Genomic DNA, 22,614 nt, shown 5'->3' on the forward strand with positions numbered 1-22,614 from the left:
TGATGGGAATTTAAACATTTTCAGAAAGCACAGGATAATGTAGCACACGTAGTTGTATGTTTGCTACAGGCAACTTGTGAACTACAAATACTGTATATTTAAAAACTAAAATAAATAGAACAGAAGAAGATTGTTATGGTTAAGAAAACAGATGTTTTAATGGTTACAGCTTTGGAGTGTTTGAGTTTTACCAGAAATAATGCATTTTAATAAAGTGTTAATTTTATGTGGTAAATATATTTTCAGCTGAATGTGATGCATGTGGTTAGATCCTTTATGCTGGCTGGATACTGTCATATCTGTGGGCTCAGCCTCTGATGTCACTAAATGAGCAGTGCGGGCTTCCAGTGCGCATCTTCGGGGACGCAGCTGTGGCACAGGCAGTGAATTCTCTGCTCCTCCACAACTCAGCAACCTTTTATTTCCAACATCCGGATTTTAATCTATGGCTGAGTAAAAACTCGTAAGCAGTGTTGTTGTATTTGTATGAACTTTTCGGAAGCAGAAAAACAAGGTAAGGGGGTGTTACACTTGTTTAATGATGTCCTTGAGCGCGGGCTGTTGCGCTCCTCTTCACTGGAGCCATAATATGTACTAATAGAGACATTTGCTTTGTGATTTTTTTTTTTTTTTGGTTTTTGTAGCAGTAATCGAAAATTCAGCTTGTTTTGGCTCAATATCTAAATTGTGCGGTCAGTTTACGCCCAGCAGCAGCAGCAGCAGCAGCCCGGCCGGTGCAGGCAGCGTTCAGCACCATGGAGAGCAGCGTGGTGCACATCTACAAAGACGACAGGTGTCCCACGGGCCAGCCGGAGGAGTGTTTCCCAAACTTCACGTGGCAACCCGGCTCATCAGACATCTTCAACTACACACCCAACGGCACCTGGGACGCTGAACCCGAGCCCATGTCGCCCATCATCCCCATAATAGTCGCAGTGTACTCCGTGGTGTTTGTGGTTGGTTTGGCGGGCAATTGTTTGGTGATGTATGTCATCATTAGGTGAGTTTTCAGCTTTGGAATATGTCAGTTGTTCATAATCTTATGTCAAAAGCAAAGCCATTCATCTCAGTAAGTGTGGAATAGCGTGCGTACCTGCATGGCTCAGAAAGCAATAGACAATTCAGTGCGTATACATTTTTGAACAACATAAGTTTCCATGTATATTTCTTGGAGTTTCATGTGTGTGTGCCCTTGTATGATGTTCTCCGTGCATATGCAGGCTTTTTATTGGTAAACTGACTCCTGAATACAGCATCCTGGGCTTTTTTCTTTACTAATTGTGCCAATTACGTTACGTCACGTTATAGATTGTAACAAGGTTTGCAGTGATTGATCAGTCAATATTTCCTCTGAAAGCTCCTTTGTTCAGTTTAATTGAAAGTTCTGTTTAAAGCCATATCAAGGTATAGTCATTTTAAGTGTTGTATGTGAGATCAGCCTTGATAGATTACATTTTAAAGCCTTTAATTAGACAAGAGATGATAACAATTTATTTTCCTCCCAGATTAATTCAAGCAGCCAATTAATCTGTTTATTCGGAAAAACAGCTGAGCACTATGATAACTCCTCATCTAAAAAAAAAAGTGATTTCATTAACCTTGTCTCTCTTTTTAAGGATTTAAACAACAACAAAAGTAAAACTGAAACAAACAACAATCAAATCCATTCAACCTCTTCATGTTTCCTTCTTTTCCCCACAATAGATACACCAAAATGAAAACAGCCACCAACATCTACATCTTCAACCTGGCTGTGGCCGATGCTCTGGTCACCACCACCATGCCCTTCCAGAGCACCGACTATCTGCTCAGCTCCTGGCCGTTTGGCGAGGTGGCGTGCAAAGTCTTCATCTCCATCGATTACTACAACATGTTCACCAGCATCTTCACCTTGACCATGATGAGCGTGGACCGCTATGTGGCCGTGTGCCACCCTGTCAAGGCCCTGGATTTCCGCACCCCAGTCAAGGCCAAGATCATCAATGTGATCATCTGGGTGCTGTCGTCTGCTGCTGGGATCCCTGCCATGATACTTGGCAGCACAAAGACCAAAAATGGTACCTTGACCTTACAAATACAGTACATTCACACTGGTATGACTCCACCTTTGATGTTCAATAGGGTTTATAAGTCCTTCTATTCATTCTACTCTGGTTTATTTCATCTCTGTGTCTGCTACGGAAACAAAAGATCTATCAGCTGCAAAAGGACTCTCATAGGCAATTTCAAACTTGAAACCCCAATTTATAGTAACACCCTTGCCTTCAATCATCGCATTTAGCTGCAGAAAGCATCCTTCATATTCCCTATAGAGGATAGGTTTGATGAGATAATGACGCATAATGGGTCCTCTTAGGATGAGACTAGAGCTTGAAAGATAATTTTTTTCTTCAGCAACAGTCTGATAGATTGTTCACGTTCACAATAAAAAAGCACAGTGCACTTTGCCCGCTGCTGCTGATGCATCTGATGCTGGCCTTTACCTCTCTCTGGTGACAACCTTACTGCATCACAGGATCTGACGTTGTAGTTTTTTAGCCATATTAGTAAGTCAATGTCCATCGGCTTGTCTGTTGGTTCAACACTTTGGTCCCGACTGAAATATCTCAACAAACACTGGATGGATTGTCATAAAACTTAGTACAGACTTTTGTAATTCCCAGAGAATAAATCCTGCTGATTTTGGTGATCCCCTGACTTTTCCTCTAGTGCCACCATGGGGTTGACTTTCAGGTAGTTAGTAGTTAAATGTCTTGAAAACTAACTTGAAAGGTACACAGTGCCATGGATACACATTGCTAATCCTTTATCCAGATTGACAGGTGGCTGTGGTAGCAACTACTGTAGTCAATCACAAGGTAGTCACGCCCAAAGCATGCCCTGCTTTATCTCTATTGTACGCTTAATGGGACCATAATTTAACAAAATGAACATCATGCTGTATTGAAGAAGATTTCAATTGAGACCAAAAAAAAAAGAAAATGTTTACTGATGTAATAAATCAAGTGAGAAGTAGGGTAATTTTCTCAGATAGCTATACAATCGAGGCTATACAATCAGATTTCTTTAGATGCCCTCTGCTGGTCAACCCACGCAAGTTTAAGGCACTTCGCATTGGCTTCACTTTAAAGGACCTGAAGTTGCTGCTTGGTTTAGTGCTAATTAGCAAATGCTAGCATGCTAACACGCTAAACTAAGATGTTAAACATGGTAAACCTCATATATGTTAATATGCACTGTCATTGTGAGCATGCTGACATTAGCATTTAATTCATAGCATAAGTACAGCCTCACAGAGCTGCTGCCGTGGCTGTTGTAGAGTCTTAGTCTTGTTGGTTTTCTCCTGAATTAAATATGACCGTGTCTCTATATTTGACTGCTCACACCTGTTCTGCTATGTATGTTGTTCTGCAACTAACAGGGATTACAGAGTGTGCCTTACAGTTCCCTGAGCCCTACAGCTACTGGGACACCCTGATGAAGATCTGTGTCTTCATCTTTGCCTTTGTGGTACCCGTCATCATCATCACCGTCTGCTACACGCTGATGGTCATGCGGCTGAAAAGCGTGCGCCTACTGTCAGGCACACGCGAGAAGGACCGTAACCTGCGCCGGATCACCCGTTTGGTTCTGGTGGTGGTTGCCGTCTTTGTGGTGTGCTGGACTCCCATCCACATCTTCATCTTAGTCAAGGCTCTGTCTGGCAACGTCCCAGAGACCACCGCCGTCATGGCTGCCTACTTCTTCTGCGTGGCGCTGGGCTACACCAACAGCAGCCTCAACCCCATCCTCTACGCCTTCCTGGATGAGAACTTCAAGAGGTGCTTCAGGGACTTTTGCTGCCCAGGCGCCCAAAGACATGGAGACCTTCATGGGGTGAGCCGGGTGAGGAGCACCCTGCGGGACCACACATGTCCCACAGAAGCCCGGGGAGATATGAGGCAGGCCCGGCCTGTATGACTAGCCATGGACACATCCTTTATGCCCTATCAGGGCTGGGAGGACTCCAATGACCTGGGATTGACTCAAGTCACCACTGCCATCTGAGGGAAGGCTATAGAGGGCCAGGTATTTATTTATCCAGCATGTCCAGCAAGAGAATCCAAAAGCAGATTTGTTTACATTTTTCTTATTGTCAACAAATCCCATGAAAAGACAAAAGCCATCCCAGAATTGATCCTACTAACCAGTAAGCTATTACCTGGGTAGCCAAAATCTAATATAGGTTATTCCTTCATTGTTGTGAAAAAACTATTGGCATGACATGTTTCTTCATTGTGATTAAAAATGGCACTTCTTTACATTCTGAATTAATCCCGGCGTCATCCTGCTGCCAGAAATATTCACTCGACCAACAAATATGTATCAATCTACCGCTGACAATAGTCCCCAACAAATACACAATTTTTTTTTTCAAAAATGCACAGTACCCAGCTGTCTGATAATGACTTAAAATAAAATAAAAAAGAAGCTATATATATCTATATGTGACCTGTTCATAATGGTTTGCGTCTTCAGTGAGAATTAATGTGCTTGGGTCTGAGTGCTAAAGACAGGGTAGGGAAGTCAGACAGTTTTGAGAAATGGACTAATACATTGTTGTTGTTGTTGTTGTTGTTGTTGTTGTTGTTTCTTGGGATTGGTTGACATTTAGAAAAACATAGAATAACACCAGAGTTGTCCTTTAAAATTAAAGGTTTGTGAAGTGCAAATATGCCTCTGGCCCAGTTAGATACTAAAGGACTGTAAAGTGTTTTGCAATGTAAAATGTATAAAGCTGAAATCTAACTCTTATTTTATTAAATTGTTGATATCAACAATGAAAAAGAAGATGAATGATGTTTAGACAAGTACAATTGTTCAATGTTTTTTGTGTATCTGTCACAATTTGAAAATTGTCACGGCCCTCCACACGCATAGTTTCCTGTGAAATCCCTTCAATATTCATTGCCATATTTCTATATATTCTCAACAATATTTTATTATGTAGCTTGATCACATTTTGTTTACCTGACCTGTAAAGTGTCCAATAGGCTTTAAGTGATTAATATAGTTCTAATAAAAGACCAATTGGTATTTTGTGCACAGGATGAAAACAAGTAATTGTTCCTGAGTATTTATTTTTTTTAAGATCATTTTTTGGGGATTTTTCCCTTTATTACATAGAGACAGTGGATAGACATGAAAGGGGGAGAGAGATGGAAGATGACATGCAGCAAAGGGCAGCAGGTCAAATTCGAACCCGTGCTGCTGCAGGACTCAGCCAACATGGGGCGAACGCTCCTACTGGGTGAGCTAGAGGCCGCCCCTAATTGAAACTGATTATGTTGGGAACAAACTGCATTATGAGCATTGTTTGAAACTGATAGCGTTTTATGTGAATTGTAGTGCTTTGCTGTATTGTACATTTGTGAATAGTCTATATCATTGCCAGTAAACCCATGTAGAATATTTAATAACCTCTCAGGGATCATCCTCTGTCATTTATCACAAGAAGATACTGAATCAAAGTATTTTTTCTACTTGACAAGATGGCTGACCTTGATAGGACTCTGGTGTCAGAGCAGTGTGTTCTTCAAAGCTGAACTATTATTACTTCTGACACAGCTCCACACCTTTAAAGGGGTTCAGCTGTTATGCTACGTGTCATTGTCGATTATGTACATAGTGTGTTCAACCTGGCATGTTCTCACTTTGTCTGAAATACTAGTACATGTAAGAAACTGGACAGAGGGCTCCAAGGAAACAGCTGACATGAGAATAGCATACTGTATACTGTATACTGTATCACAACATGCCTTTTGATGTATAGTGCAATTTAATGTTTATACTGTAAAACACTGCTTGTATTGCTCATCAGTTGGATAACAACGCATTTATGAAAAAAATAGGTTTTCCCTCAGCAAAAACAAAACACATGATGGAGTTACCAGATCAATCAGAATTCATAAAATCAAAGGCTTATGAGGGTTTTTCTTAATGTAGAGCAACCCGTTATTGTATTTATCTGTTTAAATCTGACCATGCACTTTTAGCAGAAAATGTGTTTTTGTGCTTTGTTTTGTGTGCCTTATCTTATTTGGCCTCTGAACTTAGCTATTTTGCTTGCTCTAAAAGATCAGCAATTAGCCAGATCCATTTTTGTGATGCCTTTTTTTGCCTTTAAGATTATGAAAGTATATCCTGGTATAAGCTTACTAATTAAAGTTATTGTAGCATTATCTCTAGAAAGATTTAAGTCTTACTGAGGACACTGTTGGTTATGGTATGTGTTTCTTAACTTTTCCTCTAATACTGTAATGTATTCATAGAAATGATTGTATTCATTAAACAAATGATCAGCCAAATTTAGCCCAGGTCTTCGCAGCATATACTGTATGTAAAATGTACTGATGCACTGTAAATGAACTGTACGTGTTGGATATTTTGCTCTATCTTTTAGTTTTGACAGTCAAAACATGCTTTACACATGTGCAACAAAGTCCCAATAAAACTGTAAAATGTGAGCTTGCTTTGTTTCAAGAAAACACTAAGAAGTGTTTCATTCCTGTCCTCGACGATATCAAGGTGGGTTCAATGGAGAGAAATATGGAGTAGAATCACAAAAAAACCATGACCTTATAACCCACCTCCCCAATGATTCAGAATTTCTTTTCCAATCCTGTATAAATTCTCTTCAACTCAGACACAAAGTTAGTGTTTCATGGTGAGTGCTCCGACTGAAAAGCAGAAGCCCAAGGCTTGTAGTAATAATTAGCTGCAGTTACATGCAGCTAAAATGTATTCTGATTGAAATCATTCAGATTGATTGTTTACATGGGATGTGAACTAATTTGGTTTTGTGTTTACATGCACCGCATTTAATCGGAACAGATGTGTGACATGTGGTTTTTAATTTGTTCAAAGCCTCAGTCTATCCTGGCTTTGGTCATATTTTTTTCATGGACTTGTTTGTATAGGTTGTTATTTCCGTCTAGGCGTCCAATAATTTATAGTTCTTTAAGAGTTTGTACAAAAAACTAACCCTCTGCAGAACTTGAAAGCCGCCATTTCTGGAAGTGGAAAAACGTATGTCCTCACACATTTATTTCAAGACAGAGGGCCTGCACAGAAAGAATGCAGCCAGAAAGTAATCAGGTTAAATCATTTGCATGGTACAATTTATTTTTGGATCAGTTTATGAAAAGGTTTAAACTACCCTTCTGCAACTGAATTAAATTCCAATCGGTTTGGGCCTGTTTATTCTGTCAGAGGTGTTTATATGGAGTATTTTTTATTGCTAACTCCACTCTGGTGCCTTCTCCAATACATACTGTACATATAACACTACATTCAGCTCATTGTTTAGCTTTTCTTTTGGTTCACTGTATTGTTTATATACACACATATAATGACAGAGGTTTTTTTTCCAATACTTGGGTCAAGGAGCTAACAGGTCTGATGGTGCACAGGGATTTTCAGAGATTTGAGCAGCAAATAAAATCAATTCATTTGCAACTATTTTGACAATTGAATTATTGTTTTTGTCATTTTTAAAGCAAAAATGTAATACATTTGAGAAAATAACTGTTGTTAAATGATCTGATAAATAAAACAAAGACTAGTACAGTTTTATTTTTTGTAATTCAGTTTTTCCTTCTTTCCTACCCAATTAATCATCTTGAGACCCTGTGGAGGGGCCCAATCATATATGAAGTAGTTAAAACTAGCTCCACCTCCACCAGTACAACAGTAAAATGGTGCTTATTACACATTGATTCATCAGTATTAGTACTCTAATGCCATATGAGGCTATATAAAAACAATTTTGATGTTTAAAGTAATCTATAATTAGAGGACTACCGTTACTTGTAATGGAGTATTTTTTTCCGTTGTTGTATTTGTACTTTTAATTAAGTAAATTACCTGAATACTCCTTCCAGCACTATTTCACTACTTTCACTATATTTTCACTATTTTTATGGGTATATTGCACATTCTATTTTTATACTAATCTGCACGAAGGGAGTCAGGTAAGTCAAAAATATCATTAAAAGCCCCCTTTAATCATATCTGCAGTGTGGAGGTGTAAAGACGGTCACCGGGACAATAGGTTGTCACTACAGCTGCAATCCTTCTGCTCGCCACGCGGGGGCACACGTGTATTTAAAAAAGCAACTCCATTGGTCACAACTGTTAACGTCAACCAATGGGAACCTTTTGCGTCTGAACCGTTGCTTCCGGGTGTGTTCAATGTACAAATCCATTTTAATTTGATGCTTTTTGTATTTTGTAAAGTAACTAAAAGCTACAGGGACACAAAACGTTTAGAAAATGAACAGAATATTCGGACGCGGAAAGCCGAAAGCGCCTCCCGCGAATCTGTCGGACTGTATCGGCAATGTGAGTACTGTCAAGCTGAGGCTGATGTATTGTTGTTTATGTCTATCTGTATTACGTGACCTGACGGTACCGTTACTCAGCTAGCATGGCCACAAAGGGGCAGTCAAACCAGCAAACCGTGTTAGCTAGCCTACGAGCTACAGTTAATAAGCGCTTTTCAGTACTATCAACATGTAATTTATCTTTCCTTCTTGTTTATAGTGTGAAAGAGAGATATAACTCTTGTGTTAACCACAAACGTCAAATCTCTGGCTTTGCTCTGGCTTTTATCTCTCCAATGTTAGCTATCTCCCGTCTGATTTTAATATACAGTACACACAGGCTGCCGTTGTGCATACCTGTCGAGAATTGCATCCACTTCGCTGGCACAGTAACACTTATTTCTGCCCAATATGCATGCACCGTTAAAAGTTCATCCCTGTCGAAATTGCGTCCACCTCACGGACAGTAAGTAAATGCTACAATTACAGGGTTTAATAAAACATTGATGACTCCAAACGTTCGAAAATTATAGATTTAAGATTATTTATCACAATTGAGGAAAGACGATTTTATCGGTTTTACTTTGCCTTAAAATCAGTTTTCCCTTGGGAATGCAATTCTCGGCAGGCATGCAAAACTAGTGTCTGCCAGAATGCTGTAAATCATTACACTTCTAATTCGTCTCCTCCTCCCTCAGGTGGATGCGAGATCAGAGTCCATAGAGAAGAAGATTGGCGGACTAGACGCTGAACTTGTCAAGTACAAGGATCAGATGAAGAAGATGAGAGATGGGCCCTCCAAGGTAACCCACACAACCTATGAACCATAGCAGTTATGAAGGTTGCAATATTGTTATTGCAAATATAGAAAACAAGAGTTTTGTTTATTCCCTTTTTAAATGCAGAACATGGTGAAACAGAAGGCGATGAGAGTCCTGAAGCAGAAGAGAATGTGAGTCCTACACTGTATAGTTGTGACACTTTGATATGAGAAGTAGAGCATGACATTGGCACGGCTGATAATATTTACCATTTGAGCATATGACCGGTTTATCGACAACACGGTTTATGTTGGCCGATAGTACTGTATCAAGTTAGTCATCAGAAATGCTTAGAAAACTAAGTACATTTCTTGGTTACAATTCATGAACAATCAAATTTAGAGTAAAGTTTTTCTGCTAATGTTACGAATATTAACCAATACATTGGTATCATAACACTCAAATATCTGCCTATATTAGCCTAAAAAAGCCAGCACGGCTCTAATAAGAACTGAGCTTTAAATAAATTACGTGCACAATACAATGTTTTTAACCAACTGCAATTCTTTTTTACACAGGTATGAAGGTCAAAGAGAGCAACTGGCTCAACAGTCTTTTAACATGGAGCAGGCAAACTACACCATCCAGACATTAAAGGACACCAAAACAACCGTAAGAGCCACACCACTTAATAAGAACACAATGTAGTTTAGGTTAATATTAGGTTGTCAAGTTTTTTTTTTTGCTTGTTTTTTCAAAACTACAGCTTTTAGTCATACTGAACACATATGACTCAAGTCTTGGCATGCTGTTGTGTATATACTGTACTTAAAAAGTCTATTTTTTTTGCAAATTAATGTTTTGATTTTGTTCTACCTAGAAGTAGCTGAGACTGAGTCAAGTCTAGAAATCTGAACATAGTACTGCTCTCCAGATTCAGACTTGGAAAGACTGACCTTCGATAAGGTCTAAAGACACAAAACTAACTAACCAACACTAAACTTTAAACTTAAATTTTGATTATTATTTCAGTGCTGACAGCCCTTTTTTTCCAGTGACTAAATATACCTTGTGCAATTTATTTTCTGTCACAGGTGGAGGCCATGAAGATCGGTGCAAAGGAAATGAAAAAGGCTTACAAGGACGTCAAACTTGATCAGATTGACGTATGTTGGTTACATACCACCACGCTGTTTCTGTTACCACTCAGCAATTCTACTGTAGATTAATGGTTTAGGCTACACACACTAACAAAGCACCAAGTAATGTTCTCTATTTGTACAAGCAGAATTACTTTAAGTAGACGGACACAGCTGTTGTCCAGCTGGTATAAAGAATGTACTCCTTTTTTGTAAATGTATTTTGTTCTGTAATTCAAATTTCAAAAACTATTACTGTTTGCTACAGTTTAGAACAGCAAATTGTCAGGTTCCTCTTAATACCAAATAAATAAAAACGTGAAAAGGGTACATTTGCTTACATGACAGTTTAATGTTGGCCGTAAGTAAAAATCTATATTCCAGTTGTTCTGGTCAGAGATATCGGACATTATAAGTGATCACATGTATTTGAACTTTCAGGATTTACAGGACCAACTGGAGGACATGATGGAGGACGCCAATGAGGTACAAGAGGCCCTGAGCCGCAGCTACTGCACTCCGGAGATAGATGAGGATGATCTTGAAGCAGGTACACCTGACTGTCTCTGACATTTTGCATTCACTTTCTGGGCACACACCTTCATCTATAGAGCAACTTAAAATGAATCTAATTACCAACATTTAAAACAACAGAAATGAGTGCAAATATAGCAGGGATGGTAAAATGACTTCCAGAAAAGCATCCTATCATGATTTTATGTCCCCATGAAGGCTCAATGATCTTCTTTCTTCTAAGTCCCAGTGTGTTAATATGTTAGGCATTTCCAACACAGAGACTAAAACTAACTGTGTATTCAGGCAGTACTGAGCAACTAACAAAGTCAAAATTGTCAAGTTTTTATTATTGGAAATTAGACCTCAAAAATTTCAATTTCAAGAATTTTTAATTGCAAGTTGGTACATTTTAAAAACACATTAAGAATAAATGGCCACAGCAGTTTATCAGGTTGATGGCATATCCATTCATGTAAGATCTGTTTATCTGGATTACATGATGGATACACCGGTTGTGTCTTCTCAATCTAAGCAAACGTAGACTGTATTGATTGATTTGGAGGAACCTTTCTAAGTGGGATAGGCCCCGTTGTCTGCCACTGATGATCCCCTGCTTGGCCTGGAAATGACGACAAATAAAAAGTTGGCATGGAGAAACATTTTCTCTAAAACAACATTGTGCCAGACAAATACAATAACCAGCTAGTTAGACTCTGAGTCTAGAAGCACTGAAGAAAAACAAAAAACACACAGCGATGTCACAAGCCGCTCTGCATTCAATTCTGCAGCTTTGTATCATACAGCTGCTAAAGGGTGCCTCGGGCATCGGTATCAAACGCAGAGGCGACGGCATTTGACCACCTGGGAATGAGAACGGGCTGCACACTCCGCCCGCTGTTATTGGCTGGGTCCCAAAGACTCCCACAATCAGACTTCTAGTGGGTCATAAGCATCCATAACCATCTACTGGCCAAATCCTGGTAAAATATGCACGTGGTGGGTAGATTTGCTTCACTCACCAGCCGAAAAAAAAACAATGGTAATCTGTTGAGTGGCTGGTAAAAAATTGAACATTCACTAGCCTTTTGGCTGGTGGATGAAAAAGTTAATTTTGAACCTTGGTCATAAGTGATGATTGAGAGGGACTACTTTTGCATTAGTCTATGCATTGTTTTGTGTTTTTAGGAAAATCCTGCTCTAAGCGTGTACAGTACTTCAGTGACAGTGTATCTGTGGTTTCAGAGCTGGAAGCACTGGGTGATGAGCTGCTGCTGGATGATGACAGCTCCTACCTGGATGAGGCCTCGGCTGCCCCCTCTATCCCTGAGGGAATCCCCAGTGACAGCAAGACAAACAAGGTAACAGTCTTCAGAGCACTGTGGAGCACACTGATCCTTGTTACTGACAAGGCACGGATAGGAGAATTACAGTATTGAAAATACTTTGAGGTGAAATTAGAAATAATCATGCTGGTGTTTTTGCACGCTTAAAGCAACACTAAATAACTTTTCCCGCTTCGGCCCCCCTACAGGTTGGAAGCAGAATTGTCCATTACATTACATTGTCCAGTTCAATCGAACTACAGATCCACCACCCGATCTGGCAAACTTGCATAATGTAATGTAATGGCCAATTCCGCTTCCAACCTATAGGGGCACCGAAGCGGGAGAAGTTTAAGTATGTAGTAAATGGGTCAAAATGTGTGAAACTATTGGTATATAAGCAGCTCTGATGTCCTCTGACTGAACCTACACTGTTTAACATGAACCAAAATGAAAAGAGTAATACCATTTTGTGTTTGCTTGTGAATGCAGTCCTTTTAAGTGTTTCCTTAACATTCTTCTTTTTGATTTTTAGGATGGCGTTTTGGTGGACGAGTTTGGCCTGCCACAGATTCCTGCCTCATAAACAAGGAATGGATTAAAACAACTGCACTTCAACTGAAAACACTTTTTATATGTAGAGTAACATTTATACATGCAAAACATTTGACCTGAGGACACGAGGATTTTAATGCTATCCTGGTGTTGGGTTGTGTATCGTTACCACTACCGTGCTAGCTTGTGGCCTTGTAACATACTGAACCTTTTTTTTTTTAAAACATTATTCCTATTTAACATTTGTCTGACTTGTCAGTCTCGTCCATCTCCAGTATTACCAAGCTTATTTTATTTGTCTTATTTGTATTCTAGTTTTGTGTGTTGTCATTACTAGTGTTCTGAGTTCTCAAAAGTGGAGAGGGTTCCCACTGAGCCTGTTCAAATATCTGCAGGTTATTTGAAACAAAAATAAATGTTTTAATTTAACCTTGAATTTTTTGGGAAATTATTTGGTAAGGTAATAAGATTCAAACTTCAGGACTCGATTAACTGGCATGGTGGCCCTGGAGCAAAACTGAGTTGTGGGCTCTTATTGAGCCACACACAAGAAGAAGAGTTAGAGGAGAAGATACCACTATGTCTATTTAATATTTGGATAATACGTTGGAAAAAGCGACAAAAACTATGAAAAATAATGTCAAAAACACCGGAAGAAAACATCAAAAACTATGAAAAAACACTAAAAAAAGTCAAAAAGAGCGCCCGAAACATTGTAAAAGTGACACATCGGAAAAACGTGACTAAACGTCAGAAAAAGCAATAAAAATGTTGAAAAAAAGTGAAAAACCTTGAAAAAAGACAACACAAGGGTAAAGGAGGTGTTCTCTTACAACCATCTTTTTGTTCATCCTTATGCTCTTTCTCTATGCGTGTAGATTAGTTTACTCTGATGTTTTCACTTCAGCAGGTTTGTGATAAATGACCACACAGGAGAGTTCTCTGTATGATTGTGACTTGACGGAATTCTGTTATGCCATTATTTAACATTCTGGAGTGGAAATGTTCTAACAGAACAGTGTGTCCATAGAATTCCATATAAGGCGATATACTTTATAACCACTGTATGTAACGTGACTCCAGCTTAATGTGTGTAGCACTGCTAGCGGCATCGCATTGGTTCAGGCTAAAATATCTAAACTATTGAATGGGTTGCCATGAAACTATAAATTCACATTTTCCAGGGGATGAAGCTTATGACTGACTTTGGTGATCCCATTAATTTCACCCTAGCACCACCCTGAGGTTGATAGTTTTAGTGAAAGGTCTACTAAAACTAAACTATTGAATGGATTGCTAAATTTGTTACAGCTATCCATGGTGCCCAGGGGGTTAATCCTAGTGATTTTGGTTTTCCTCTAGACCAGTGTGAAACATTATGTATGTCAGAGCACGTTAGCATGTTGGCGTCAGCATTTACCTCAAATTAAGCAAACCCAGCCGAAGCACAACCTCAGAGTCACTAGCCAGGCTGTAGAATCTTTTTTTTTTCTCCTTTGCATTTGAAGGGCACAAAACTATATACAAATTGTATACTGGCCTTTTTGCTTCATTCAAAGTCGCTTGGAGAGAAACTAAACTACCATTCTTAACAACAATATTATAATTAAGCTACAATGCCACAGTAATACAAAGGCAGCTAGTAACTAAATAAAGACATTGAAATGAAAGAAAATGAAAGTTAAAAAGTAAAGTACACACCAAAATATTAGTAGGTACGCAAAAGCAGAGTCTTTTGATCTACAAAGCTAGGGAGGCATATTCTTGGCCTTTTTTACAACCCACTACCACTATTTAAAAGTGTAGTAATACTTCACCTAAATGCTTAAATTATGTTTAAATCCATCTCCTTAATGCAAGGAATAAATATCTGGGGAGAAAATATTGAATCTCATAATGTTTTATTTATTTGTTGGCCTACAAGCAATCAAGTTTAAATGATTTAACTCTGGAGCAGTGGTTCCCAAAGTTGGGCACTGGGACCCCCAGGGGTTCCAGGGTCCCCAGCAAAAAGGGGAATCATATATTTTCACTATAATTCCAACCATAAGTAATACAATGACTGATGATGAGTGTATGACTATTTGGGTTGTGGGTTTTATACACATTCTATACTAAAAATCTTAAAGCAAAAATCTTATCAAATGGGGGTCTGTGGTCTCTTTTGTGTCAGTTGAGGGGTCCTTCATGTGAAAAAGTTTGGGAACCGTTGCTTGTGTAAATTCCATGTACTATGTTCAGATGATGGGATAATTTGGCTACTGTATTAGAGACTATTCACAAGAAGGAAATCGCTAACACGACTTACTTACTGTATGGAGAGAGATAGCAGGTAGAATCAACAGGCTACCCTTTTAAAAGTCCGACTCTGGTGGGACTCGAACCCACAACCTTTGAATCACTTCTGATGTGTTTCTACTAGAAGTCCAATGCGCTATCCATTGCGCCACAGAGCCAGCTGACCAATTTTTCTTACACAACAAATATGAATACGGTGACTCAGATATGTGTTAAAAGTATTTGTTAAAAGCAAAAAGATTGTGAAGGTGTTGAAAACGCACAACTAATTCAGTATTTTTTATTTTAACTGTATGCGCTTGAAAAAAAAAATGTTCTGGTTATATCGCTGTTATGCTAGGTCTCATGTACGTATGTTGTTTGTATGTATTGTTCCGTTGACAAAAGATAAACAAAGTTAAATATAAAGTTATAAAATATTAAGTTAGTATAACTGTTTCCTGTCTGTCCCGGAAGTAGTTAGCGAGCAACAGAGCTAGCCGTGTGATTCATGTTGTGAAAAGGACGCTAAAAACCAAAATGTCAGATCAAACGATAACAGTGACAGTTGCATACGGTAATAACATTTTGCATCATATTACACGATTATTACCAGATGATAGATAGATATGAAAATGTAAATGTACTAAGCATCGAACATCTCTCGAGTAACTGTTAGCTTGGAAATGGTTAGCTAATGTAGCTAACGTTATAGTTAACGTTAGCTCTTACCAAACAATTTAATTTAGTAATGAAAGCTAACGTTAGCTTCAATTTCGTACAGTTGAATATACATCTGACTATTTATTTTACAGCTGCATGACATGATTTATCAAGAACGTGTGCCGCTAGCTCTTTGTAATTGGAATATCTTTCAAAATGAATTTTCTTCACACACCGACTGTGTGGTTAAAACTTCCTGGTTCACTAAGATAATTTAATACAGTTTAAGATTAACGTTACCTTTTGAATTTATTCACATGTGCATCCTTTTGGCTAAAATTGATTAGACGTAACTGTTCTGTTATATCCAGAGTATGCTCAAATACTTCGCCATCATAACTTCAAGTCTTAAGGGTAACAATTACTAACTAGTGATTCAGTTCAACTACTGTAGTTTAAGAATCAAAGCGTAATTTAGAGGTTACTGTTGTGAAAATTATTAATCTGAATGGCCATGCTTAAACCCAAATAATCCACGTCGTTCCAGAGAAATAATCTCCCACAGTTTAGAAAGCAGTTTCCGCACAGGGAAGGGTTTATGTTAAAATGTCTCTCACTCCAGGATCAACTAAGCACAGCATCACGGTAACTGGCCAGGATGATGGCAAGGGCCCCATTGTCAAAGACCTCGCAGATGCTCTCACCCAAGCTACTGGAGTTCCTCAAACTTCACAGAAACTCATCTTTAAAGGTAGACTGTGGGTCTCTCTTTTGTTTCACATCCAAGTGCGCTAGAATATATATATATATATATATATATATATATATATATATATATATATATATATATATATATATATATATATATATATATATATATATATATATATATATATATATATATATATATATATATATATATATATATATATATATATATATATATATATATATATATATATATATATATATATATATATATATATATATATATATATATATATATATATATATATATATATATATATATATATATATATATATATATATATATATGTATGTATATATATATGTATATATATATATATATATATATATATATATATATATATATATGTATATATGTATATATATATATATATATATATACATATATATATATATATATATATATATATATATATACACCCAACTCTAACCTTGCCTTCTTCATCCTTCCAGGGAAATCACTGAAGGACGTGGAGGAGAGTCTGTCCAGCTATGGAATAAAAGAAGGCTGCAAACTCATGATGATTGGAAAGCGGGTAAGGCCTTTACATGTGTGATTTCTGTGATGTGTGACTGTATATGTTTACAAATACTGACACTAATCTACAAACAGAACAGTCCTGAGGAGGAAGCTGAACTGAAGAAGCTGAAAGACATTGAAAAATCTGTGGAACAGACGGCTAAAAAGCTGGAGAAGGTAGACGGAGAGTTGACTGGACTCAAGAATGTAAGCAATTAATTATGGTTTTCAAGATGCTTAATGTTCATGCATTGGTCTGATCTGTTCTCAAGTATGTTGAAATTTTTGATTATTAATAAATTTTTTTCCACAGGGCTTCCTGGCCAAAGACCTTCAGGCAGAGGCGTTGGGTAAACTGGACCACAGAGTGAAAATAGCAGCTGAACAGTTCATGAAGATCCTGGAGCAGATAGATGCTTTGGTAATCTTACTTTCTTTCTTTTTTATATCTAGTTTCTTGCCTTTTGTCTCCATCATTGATTGCAGACCAAAATCTATTTCAATCTATTTTTGTTCAGGTGTTTATTTTTGTGTGCATCCTTTTTTTTTGTATGTTGCATATAACAAACTCTAAACTGTTTTAACAGAGTATCCTAGACAGTTTCAATGACTGCAAAATTAAGAAAAAGGGACTTGTAAAGGTGGTGCAGGTAAACCCTTTTTTAGTGTCACCAAAATGTTTCAATTAAAAATAACTGAATATTATTAAGTGTGGTTATTTTCTGTCAATAGGATTTCCTGGCCCAGTGTGACAAGATCGAGGCTTGTATATCAGACCACCTCTCAAAGATCCAGTCGAAAAATCTTGCCCTGGCGGAGTAGAGTCACAAAGTCTCACATATCATGCTATACGTTGCTCTGTGAGCAACTGCAAAGTGTAAAAAAAGCGTCAAGTGTGGATGTGATTCTTGTCTATTTATTGTTGGATTGATGTGTATGAGAGAGCCCTCATCACAGAGAATCCTGTGAAGGAGGCTGGTTATTGGCGCTGTTGCTACGTACATCTGGGATACGTTCTCTGGGTTAAAGAGATATAAGGGAGTGCTCCTCAAGGTATTGGAACCACAGTCACTCTGTTAAAAGATCAGATAATTGTGAACTGCTATGACCAAATGTCAAATTATCCACGATGATGTCCAAAAATGGTTGCTAAAATTCACCAGTTCATCACCCAGTATCTCACAAACTGTAAGTAAGTAAGTAAAGTTTATTTCTATAGCACATTTAAAAACAGCTTGCGCTGACCAAAGTGCTGTACATAGCGCATTAGCCACAGGGTAATAAAATAAAATAAGAAAAATAAAATAAAACACGTACAAATCAGTGATTTAGGCTAAAAAGTACATCTAAAGACAAACAATTACAAACGTAGCAGGATAAGACAATTAAGATACTGGGAAGGCCAATGTAAAAAGACTGTACAATTACTCGTTGTGATGTACCAACTGTGCAGTGTTCCATGTGGCATGTTGTACACACATGGCCAAAAGTATGTGGACATTAAAAAGAATGAATCCACCATGGTAACAGCTTCCACTCTTCTGGGAAGGCTTTTTTTCACAGAATTGTGGAACCTGGATTGAGGAAAGTTTCACTATTGTCTAATATACCATTTATTGGAACTAAGGGGCCAACCCCAAACTAGAGCTGAAACCATTTATTGATAGAAAAGCAATCGGCAACTATTTTGATAATCATTTAATGGTTTGTTATGTGAAAATGCAAAATATTCTCTAACTCCAGCTTCTCACTTGCTGCTTTTCTTTATCATATGTAATAGTAAACTGAATATTGTGGGCTTTTAGACCCATAATCAATTTGACGGCATCAGGAAAATGTGATGGGCATTTTCACAACATTTTATAGACCAAAGAATAAATACATGTTACGTGCAACCCTAGCCCACACCATTTAAAATAGACCAAGAATTATACAATGCTGTCCACAAACCTTTGGCCATATGTATATTTATTATTCTACATTGAGTCAGCACTGATCCAGCACCTTTTGTTTAATCCAGTGACTGATCCCGTGTAATTATGTATCTTTGAAATTAGTGTGAACTGTGGAATTGTTGAAGCTTTAAACCATCCCTTAAGACTTACACATCACATCTATTTTCCTTTGTTTTAAAATAAAAACTTTGAAAAATGAATAGAGCCTAGGTGATTCATTTCAGACCACAATTTAATCTTGAAACTTTGATTTCCTACAAAATATAAATAACAGACTCCATTTTTGACTACTTTTCAGTTTATTTCCAGCTTTATCCATGAGGGTCTTTTCATACATCTTTACTAGCTTATACAGACCCTTCAGTGGTGTTTCACAAATGTGCAAATGAGCTTGGAGAGTGTGTGTGTGTGTGTGTGGTGGGTACAGGATGGTCCCACAAGCAGCTTAAACAAATGACCTTTAGTAAGCTACAGTGAAGCTTTCCGTTAACATAACAGGATATAGCAGTTTTAACTTGAGTGGAAACTTATACTGATACACACTAATCATCTTTGTCCTTTGCGCCATGCTTTAGTATGCGTGTGAATGCTACATAGTTGAAGTTGCCTTTCTTGTCAATGGGCGCCTCTCGGAAGAGCTCGTCCACTTCTTCATCCGTGAACCTGTCACCCATCGTCGTGAGCAGCTCCCGCAGGTACTCCTCCTGGATTATACCTGTGGGAGAAGTTGATTCATCCGTTAGTTGATTTACAGAAAATTGATTGATCGGGCAACACATTTTTAATAACCGATTAACCATTTAAATCATTTATCAAGAAAAAATGTCAATATTTAGCTATTTACAATTTCTGTGTTTTATATCATTGTAATTGATACCACGTTTTTTCTTTGCTGTTATCTTGTAATGGGCATTTTCCATTTTTAAATGGATGTTTCTATCAAATGTTAAAATACAGCAGGATTACAAAATAGTCCTTTAAACAAACAATTATTGCTAAAACCGCACCCACCCAGAAGTAAATAAATAGAAAATTAATAATGTTATTCATTTTGCAAATTATTTTGGGCATTTTTAGACTAAACAATTAATTGGGTTCACAGAGGACTTGTCCTATTAAATGATAATGAAAATAGCTAATTGCAGCTTTAATCCAATTCCATTTGAATTTAGGATGTAAAAAAGGGAAGCATTTGAGAATTTTGATCAGGAAGATTTTTAATAAAACAAAAACATCCTGACAACATTTGGTTTAGAGAAACATTGAGAAACAGCATCACAGAGTACAGTTCACATTCCAAATGTATAGAAAACTTCAACTCACCTGTACCCTCCTCGTCAAAGCAGGCAAAAGCGTTACGGATCACATCCTCAGGATCTGTGCCGTTCAGCTTCTCTCCAAACATGGTCAGAAACATTGTAAAGTTGATTGGGCCTGGCGCTTCGTTCATCATCGTCTCCAAGTACTCATCTGTGGGGTTCTTACCTGGGAAATGGACAAAGTGTTGAGGATGTATGATACTTATTATCCCCCACCACCCAAGCTGAAGGCTTTACAAAAAAACAGGTGATCAAATATTTCTTTTCCAAGCTTTCATATCTTCATCTCAATCTCAAAGCAACATTTCGTCACCTTCCTAAAATAATGGCCTACGTAATTTTTTGACAAAAATGATTTTCTTGCCTAAATCATCTCCTCATGGTGCTGGCCACCTCTGGTAAAATTGCCTACATCCTCAGTTGAACAGGTCATGTGATTTTACACCTTTAGTATAATGGCCTATCTCAAGAGTGTGACTTATGCCGTTTTATTTTGCCTAAGTCAAAAGATAATGTGACTTTTGTGAATTTTACAAGCTTTTCAAAATGGCAGCCACTTCAAGAAGAACAAAAATCTACCACTCTATCACTGAAGTTATTTCCATGATTCAGGGCTCGTCCCCAGTTGGTAAGTGACGAGCACGTAAACACACTGATTGTTGACAGAGTTGAAGGTTTAAAATTGGCTAAGTCACAAAGGCATTTATTCCTCTTATGTTGCATAATTGACAGACATTGTTATTACTATGTCAATAGTCATCTATTGTCATAACATTTTTGAGTGAAATTATTAATTAATATATATTCAGTATTTGGTTCAGTTTTTTTGTGTTTTCTGAAAAACGTGAAAAAATGACTTAGGCAATTATTTTAGGAAGGTGACGATTTGTTACTTAAAGACATCTTTCACACACGGTTTTCACATCCCTGTCTAAATGTGTGTAAATACATTGTTAGGTTTACCTAATGAGGCCAGCATGTCATGAAGGTCTTCTTTGTCAATAAAACCATCCCTGTTTTGGTCGATCATGTTGAAGGCCTCCTTGAACTCCTGAATTTGAGACTGGTCAAACATAGCAAACACATTGGAGGTGGCACGCTGAGGACGCTTCTTGGTGTTCTTTCCCTTGGCCCGTTTGCTCGACATGTTGGCAGTTGGTAGGTCTCCCCCCCTCTCCTGTAATACAGATAATATGAAGACTTTCAACTAGACCTGGAAATATGTTCTAAAATCTATATCACTACTGTCAAATGTATCTCGATAACACTAAATGTTAGCACGACAGGTATTCATGTTCCTTATTATTCTGTTTTAGGCTTATATGTTTGCCTGGATTGATTACAGTAAGATTATGACCATGGCCCCATTCTTCAAATATGGCTTGATTATTATTTTTCAGATGATGATTTCTGGTTCTATTTGTTTTATAACAGTCAACTGCAGTTGTGTGGGGGATTACTTTGAAAAGGTTTCATCATCATCATAATCATTTAATATTGAATCAGCCCGCACTTTTGCAGGCTTGAACATACAGTAAAGGACATTTCTGACACCAGCTCCTAATACATTTTAAGCCATCTTTGAAAAACAAACATTTGTGTCAAATCATGCCAGCGAAGAACAGAACAGGGCCCCCAGTTTAAGATGTGGACCTCTGGACTGTGTTGGATGTCAGTTGATATACATACATATATATATATATATATATATATATATATATATATATATATATATATATGCAGCTTTTATAGGCTATTTACTTATAACTGCGAGGATAGTAATCTAACTTGGCAAGAGAACCACGATGTTTTTTTAATTCAATCAAACAACAATAAATAGAAACAAATATTTAGTGAGAAAGTCATTTCCTGTTTGAGTTATAACAATACATGTTTGCTACCCAACATACTGCAGAAATGGCAGGTAGCGTTAACTTAGCTAGCCCAGTGTTGACCTCAATAACTAACTGACCCGACTAGCTTAAGCGAGCTAATCGAGATCAATTCACAGAGAAAACAATAACTTTATGTGGCCTTAATGTGCACAAGATCCAGAGGCTAACATTAAATCACCCACCTCAGAAAACAAAAGCGTTATTACCAAATGGCTGTACACACGTAACTACCAAAGCATCCACCGCCTGGATGTATTAGGACTGAGCAACCATCAGTGTTTTATTTCCTCTTTCCCAAACTGACCAATTACAGACAAGCTGGACGGAGCCAACAGACTGGAATGTACCATGTTATCCTCATATCTAATTGTTTGTTTATTTGTGTTTGTACATGGAACCAGATGAGATAGTTAAATAGTGATAAGTAGAGATAACAAAAAAATTTTTTTTTACCGCTTCTATTTTGTTGATGTCTTTACATTTGTCCTAAAGATCAATGCTGTAGTGTACACATCCCACCACCAGAAGGCAGCAATTACCAATCAACTCCAAATTTTCATT

The 22,614-nt window shown here is 37.6% G+C and overlaps 4 protein-coding genes and 1 non-coding gene across 8 annotated transcripts; 3 read left to right on the plus strand and 2 right to left on the minus strand.

Annotated features, from left to right (window-relative positions):
* Positions 1-755: 755 nt before the first annotated feature.
* oprk1 (opioid receptor, kappa 1) lies at positions 756-5,007 on the plus strand. 2 transcript variants are annotated; one of them, XM_028593062.1, is made up of 3 exons: positions 756-1,000; positions 1,705-2,057; positions 3,422-5,007. In XM_028593062.1, exons 1-3 carry the CDS (start codon positions 756-758, stop codon positions 3,958-3,960), a joined length of 1,137 nt encoding a protein of 378 aa, XP_028448863.1. In that variant the 3' UTR covers positions 3,961-5,007. The 2 variants fall into 2 exon arrangements, with proteins under 2 accessions (XP_028448863.1, XP_028448864.1); XM_028593063.1 differs by lacking the exon at positions 756-1,000 and having other exon boundaries at positions 1,715-2,093.
* A 3,112-nt stretch (positions 5,008-8,119) lies between these two features.
* Positions 8,120-13,092, plus strand: chmp5a (charged multivesicular body protein 5a). 2 transcript variants are annotated; one of them, XM_028593258.1, is made up of 8 exons: positions 8,120-8,382; positions 9,062-9,166; positions 9,269-9,315; positions 9,703-9,796; positions 10,219-10,290; positions 10,705-10,813; positions 12,022-12,137; positions 12,637-13,092. In XM_028593258.1, the coding sequence occupies exons 1-8, from the start codon at positions 8,314-8,316 to the stop codon at positions 12,685-12,687; spliced, it is 663 nt and encodes a 220-aa protein (XP_028449059.1). In that variant the 5' UTR covers positions 8,120-8,313; the 3' UTR covers positions 12,688-13,092. The 2 variants fall into 2 exon arrangements, with proteins under 2 accessions (XP_028449059.1, XP_028449060.1); XM_028593259.1 differs by lacking the exon at positions 8,120-8,382 and adding an exon at positions 8,747-8,829.
* A 1,927-nt stretch (positions 13,093-15,019) lies between these two features.
* Positions 15,020-15,112, minus strand: trnar-ucu (transfer RNA arginine (anticodon UCU)). The gene is made up of 2 exons: positions 15,076-15,112; positions 15,020-15,055 (listed from the first exon to the last, which is right to left on the minus strand). It is a non-coding gene; the product is annotated as a tRNA-Arg (tRNA).
* Positions 15,113-15,404: 292 nt separating this feature from the next.
* On the plus strand, positions 15,405-17,781 carry bag1 (BCL2 associated athanogene 1). The gene is made up of 7 exons (XM_028593073.1): positions 15,405-15,510; positions 16,219-16,347; positions 16,818-16,900; positions 16,978-17,091; positions 17,198-17,305; positions 17,472-17,534; positions 17,617-17,781. The coding sequence occupies exons 1-7, from the start codon at positions 15,474-15,476 to the stop codon at positions 17,704-17,706; spliced, it is 624 nt and encodes a 207-aa protein (XP_028448874.1). The 5' UTR covers positions 15,405-15,473; the 3' UTR covers positions 17,707-17,781.
* A 1,050-nt stretch (positions 17,782-18,831) lies between these two features.
* On the minus strand, positions 18,832-22,334 carry myl12.2 (myosin, light chain 12, genome duplicate 2). Of its 2 annotated transcripts, none has more exons than XM_028593076.1 (4): positions 22,260-22,334; positions 21,122-21,335; positions 20,163-20,324; positions 18,832-19,554 (listed from the first exon to the last, which is right to left on the minus strand). In XM_028593076.1, exons 2-4 carry the CDS (start codon positions 21,303-21,305, stop codon positions 19,382-19,384), a joined length of 519 nt encoding a protein of 172 aa, XP_028448877.1. In that variant the 5' UTR covers positions 21,306-21,335; positions 22,260-22,334; the 3' UTR covers positions 18,832-19,381. The 2 variants fall into 2 exon arrangements, with proteins under 2 accessions (XP_028448877.1, XP_028448875.1); XM_028593074.1 differs by having other exon boundaries at positions 22,236-22,329.
* Positions 22,335-22,614: the final 280 nt, after the last annotated feature.

Source organism: Perca flavescens, chromosome 12, assembly GCF_004354835.1.
Source record: "Perca flavescens isolate YP-PL-M2 chromosome 12, PFLA_1.0, whole genome shotgun sequence".
Classification (NCBI taxonomy): domain Eukaryota; kingdom Metazoa; phylum Chordata; class Actinopteri; order Perciformes; family Percidae; genus Perca; species Perca flavescens.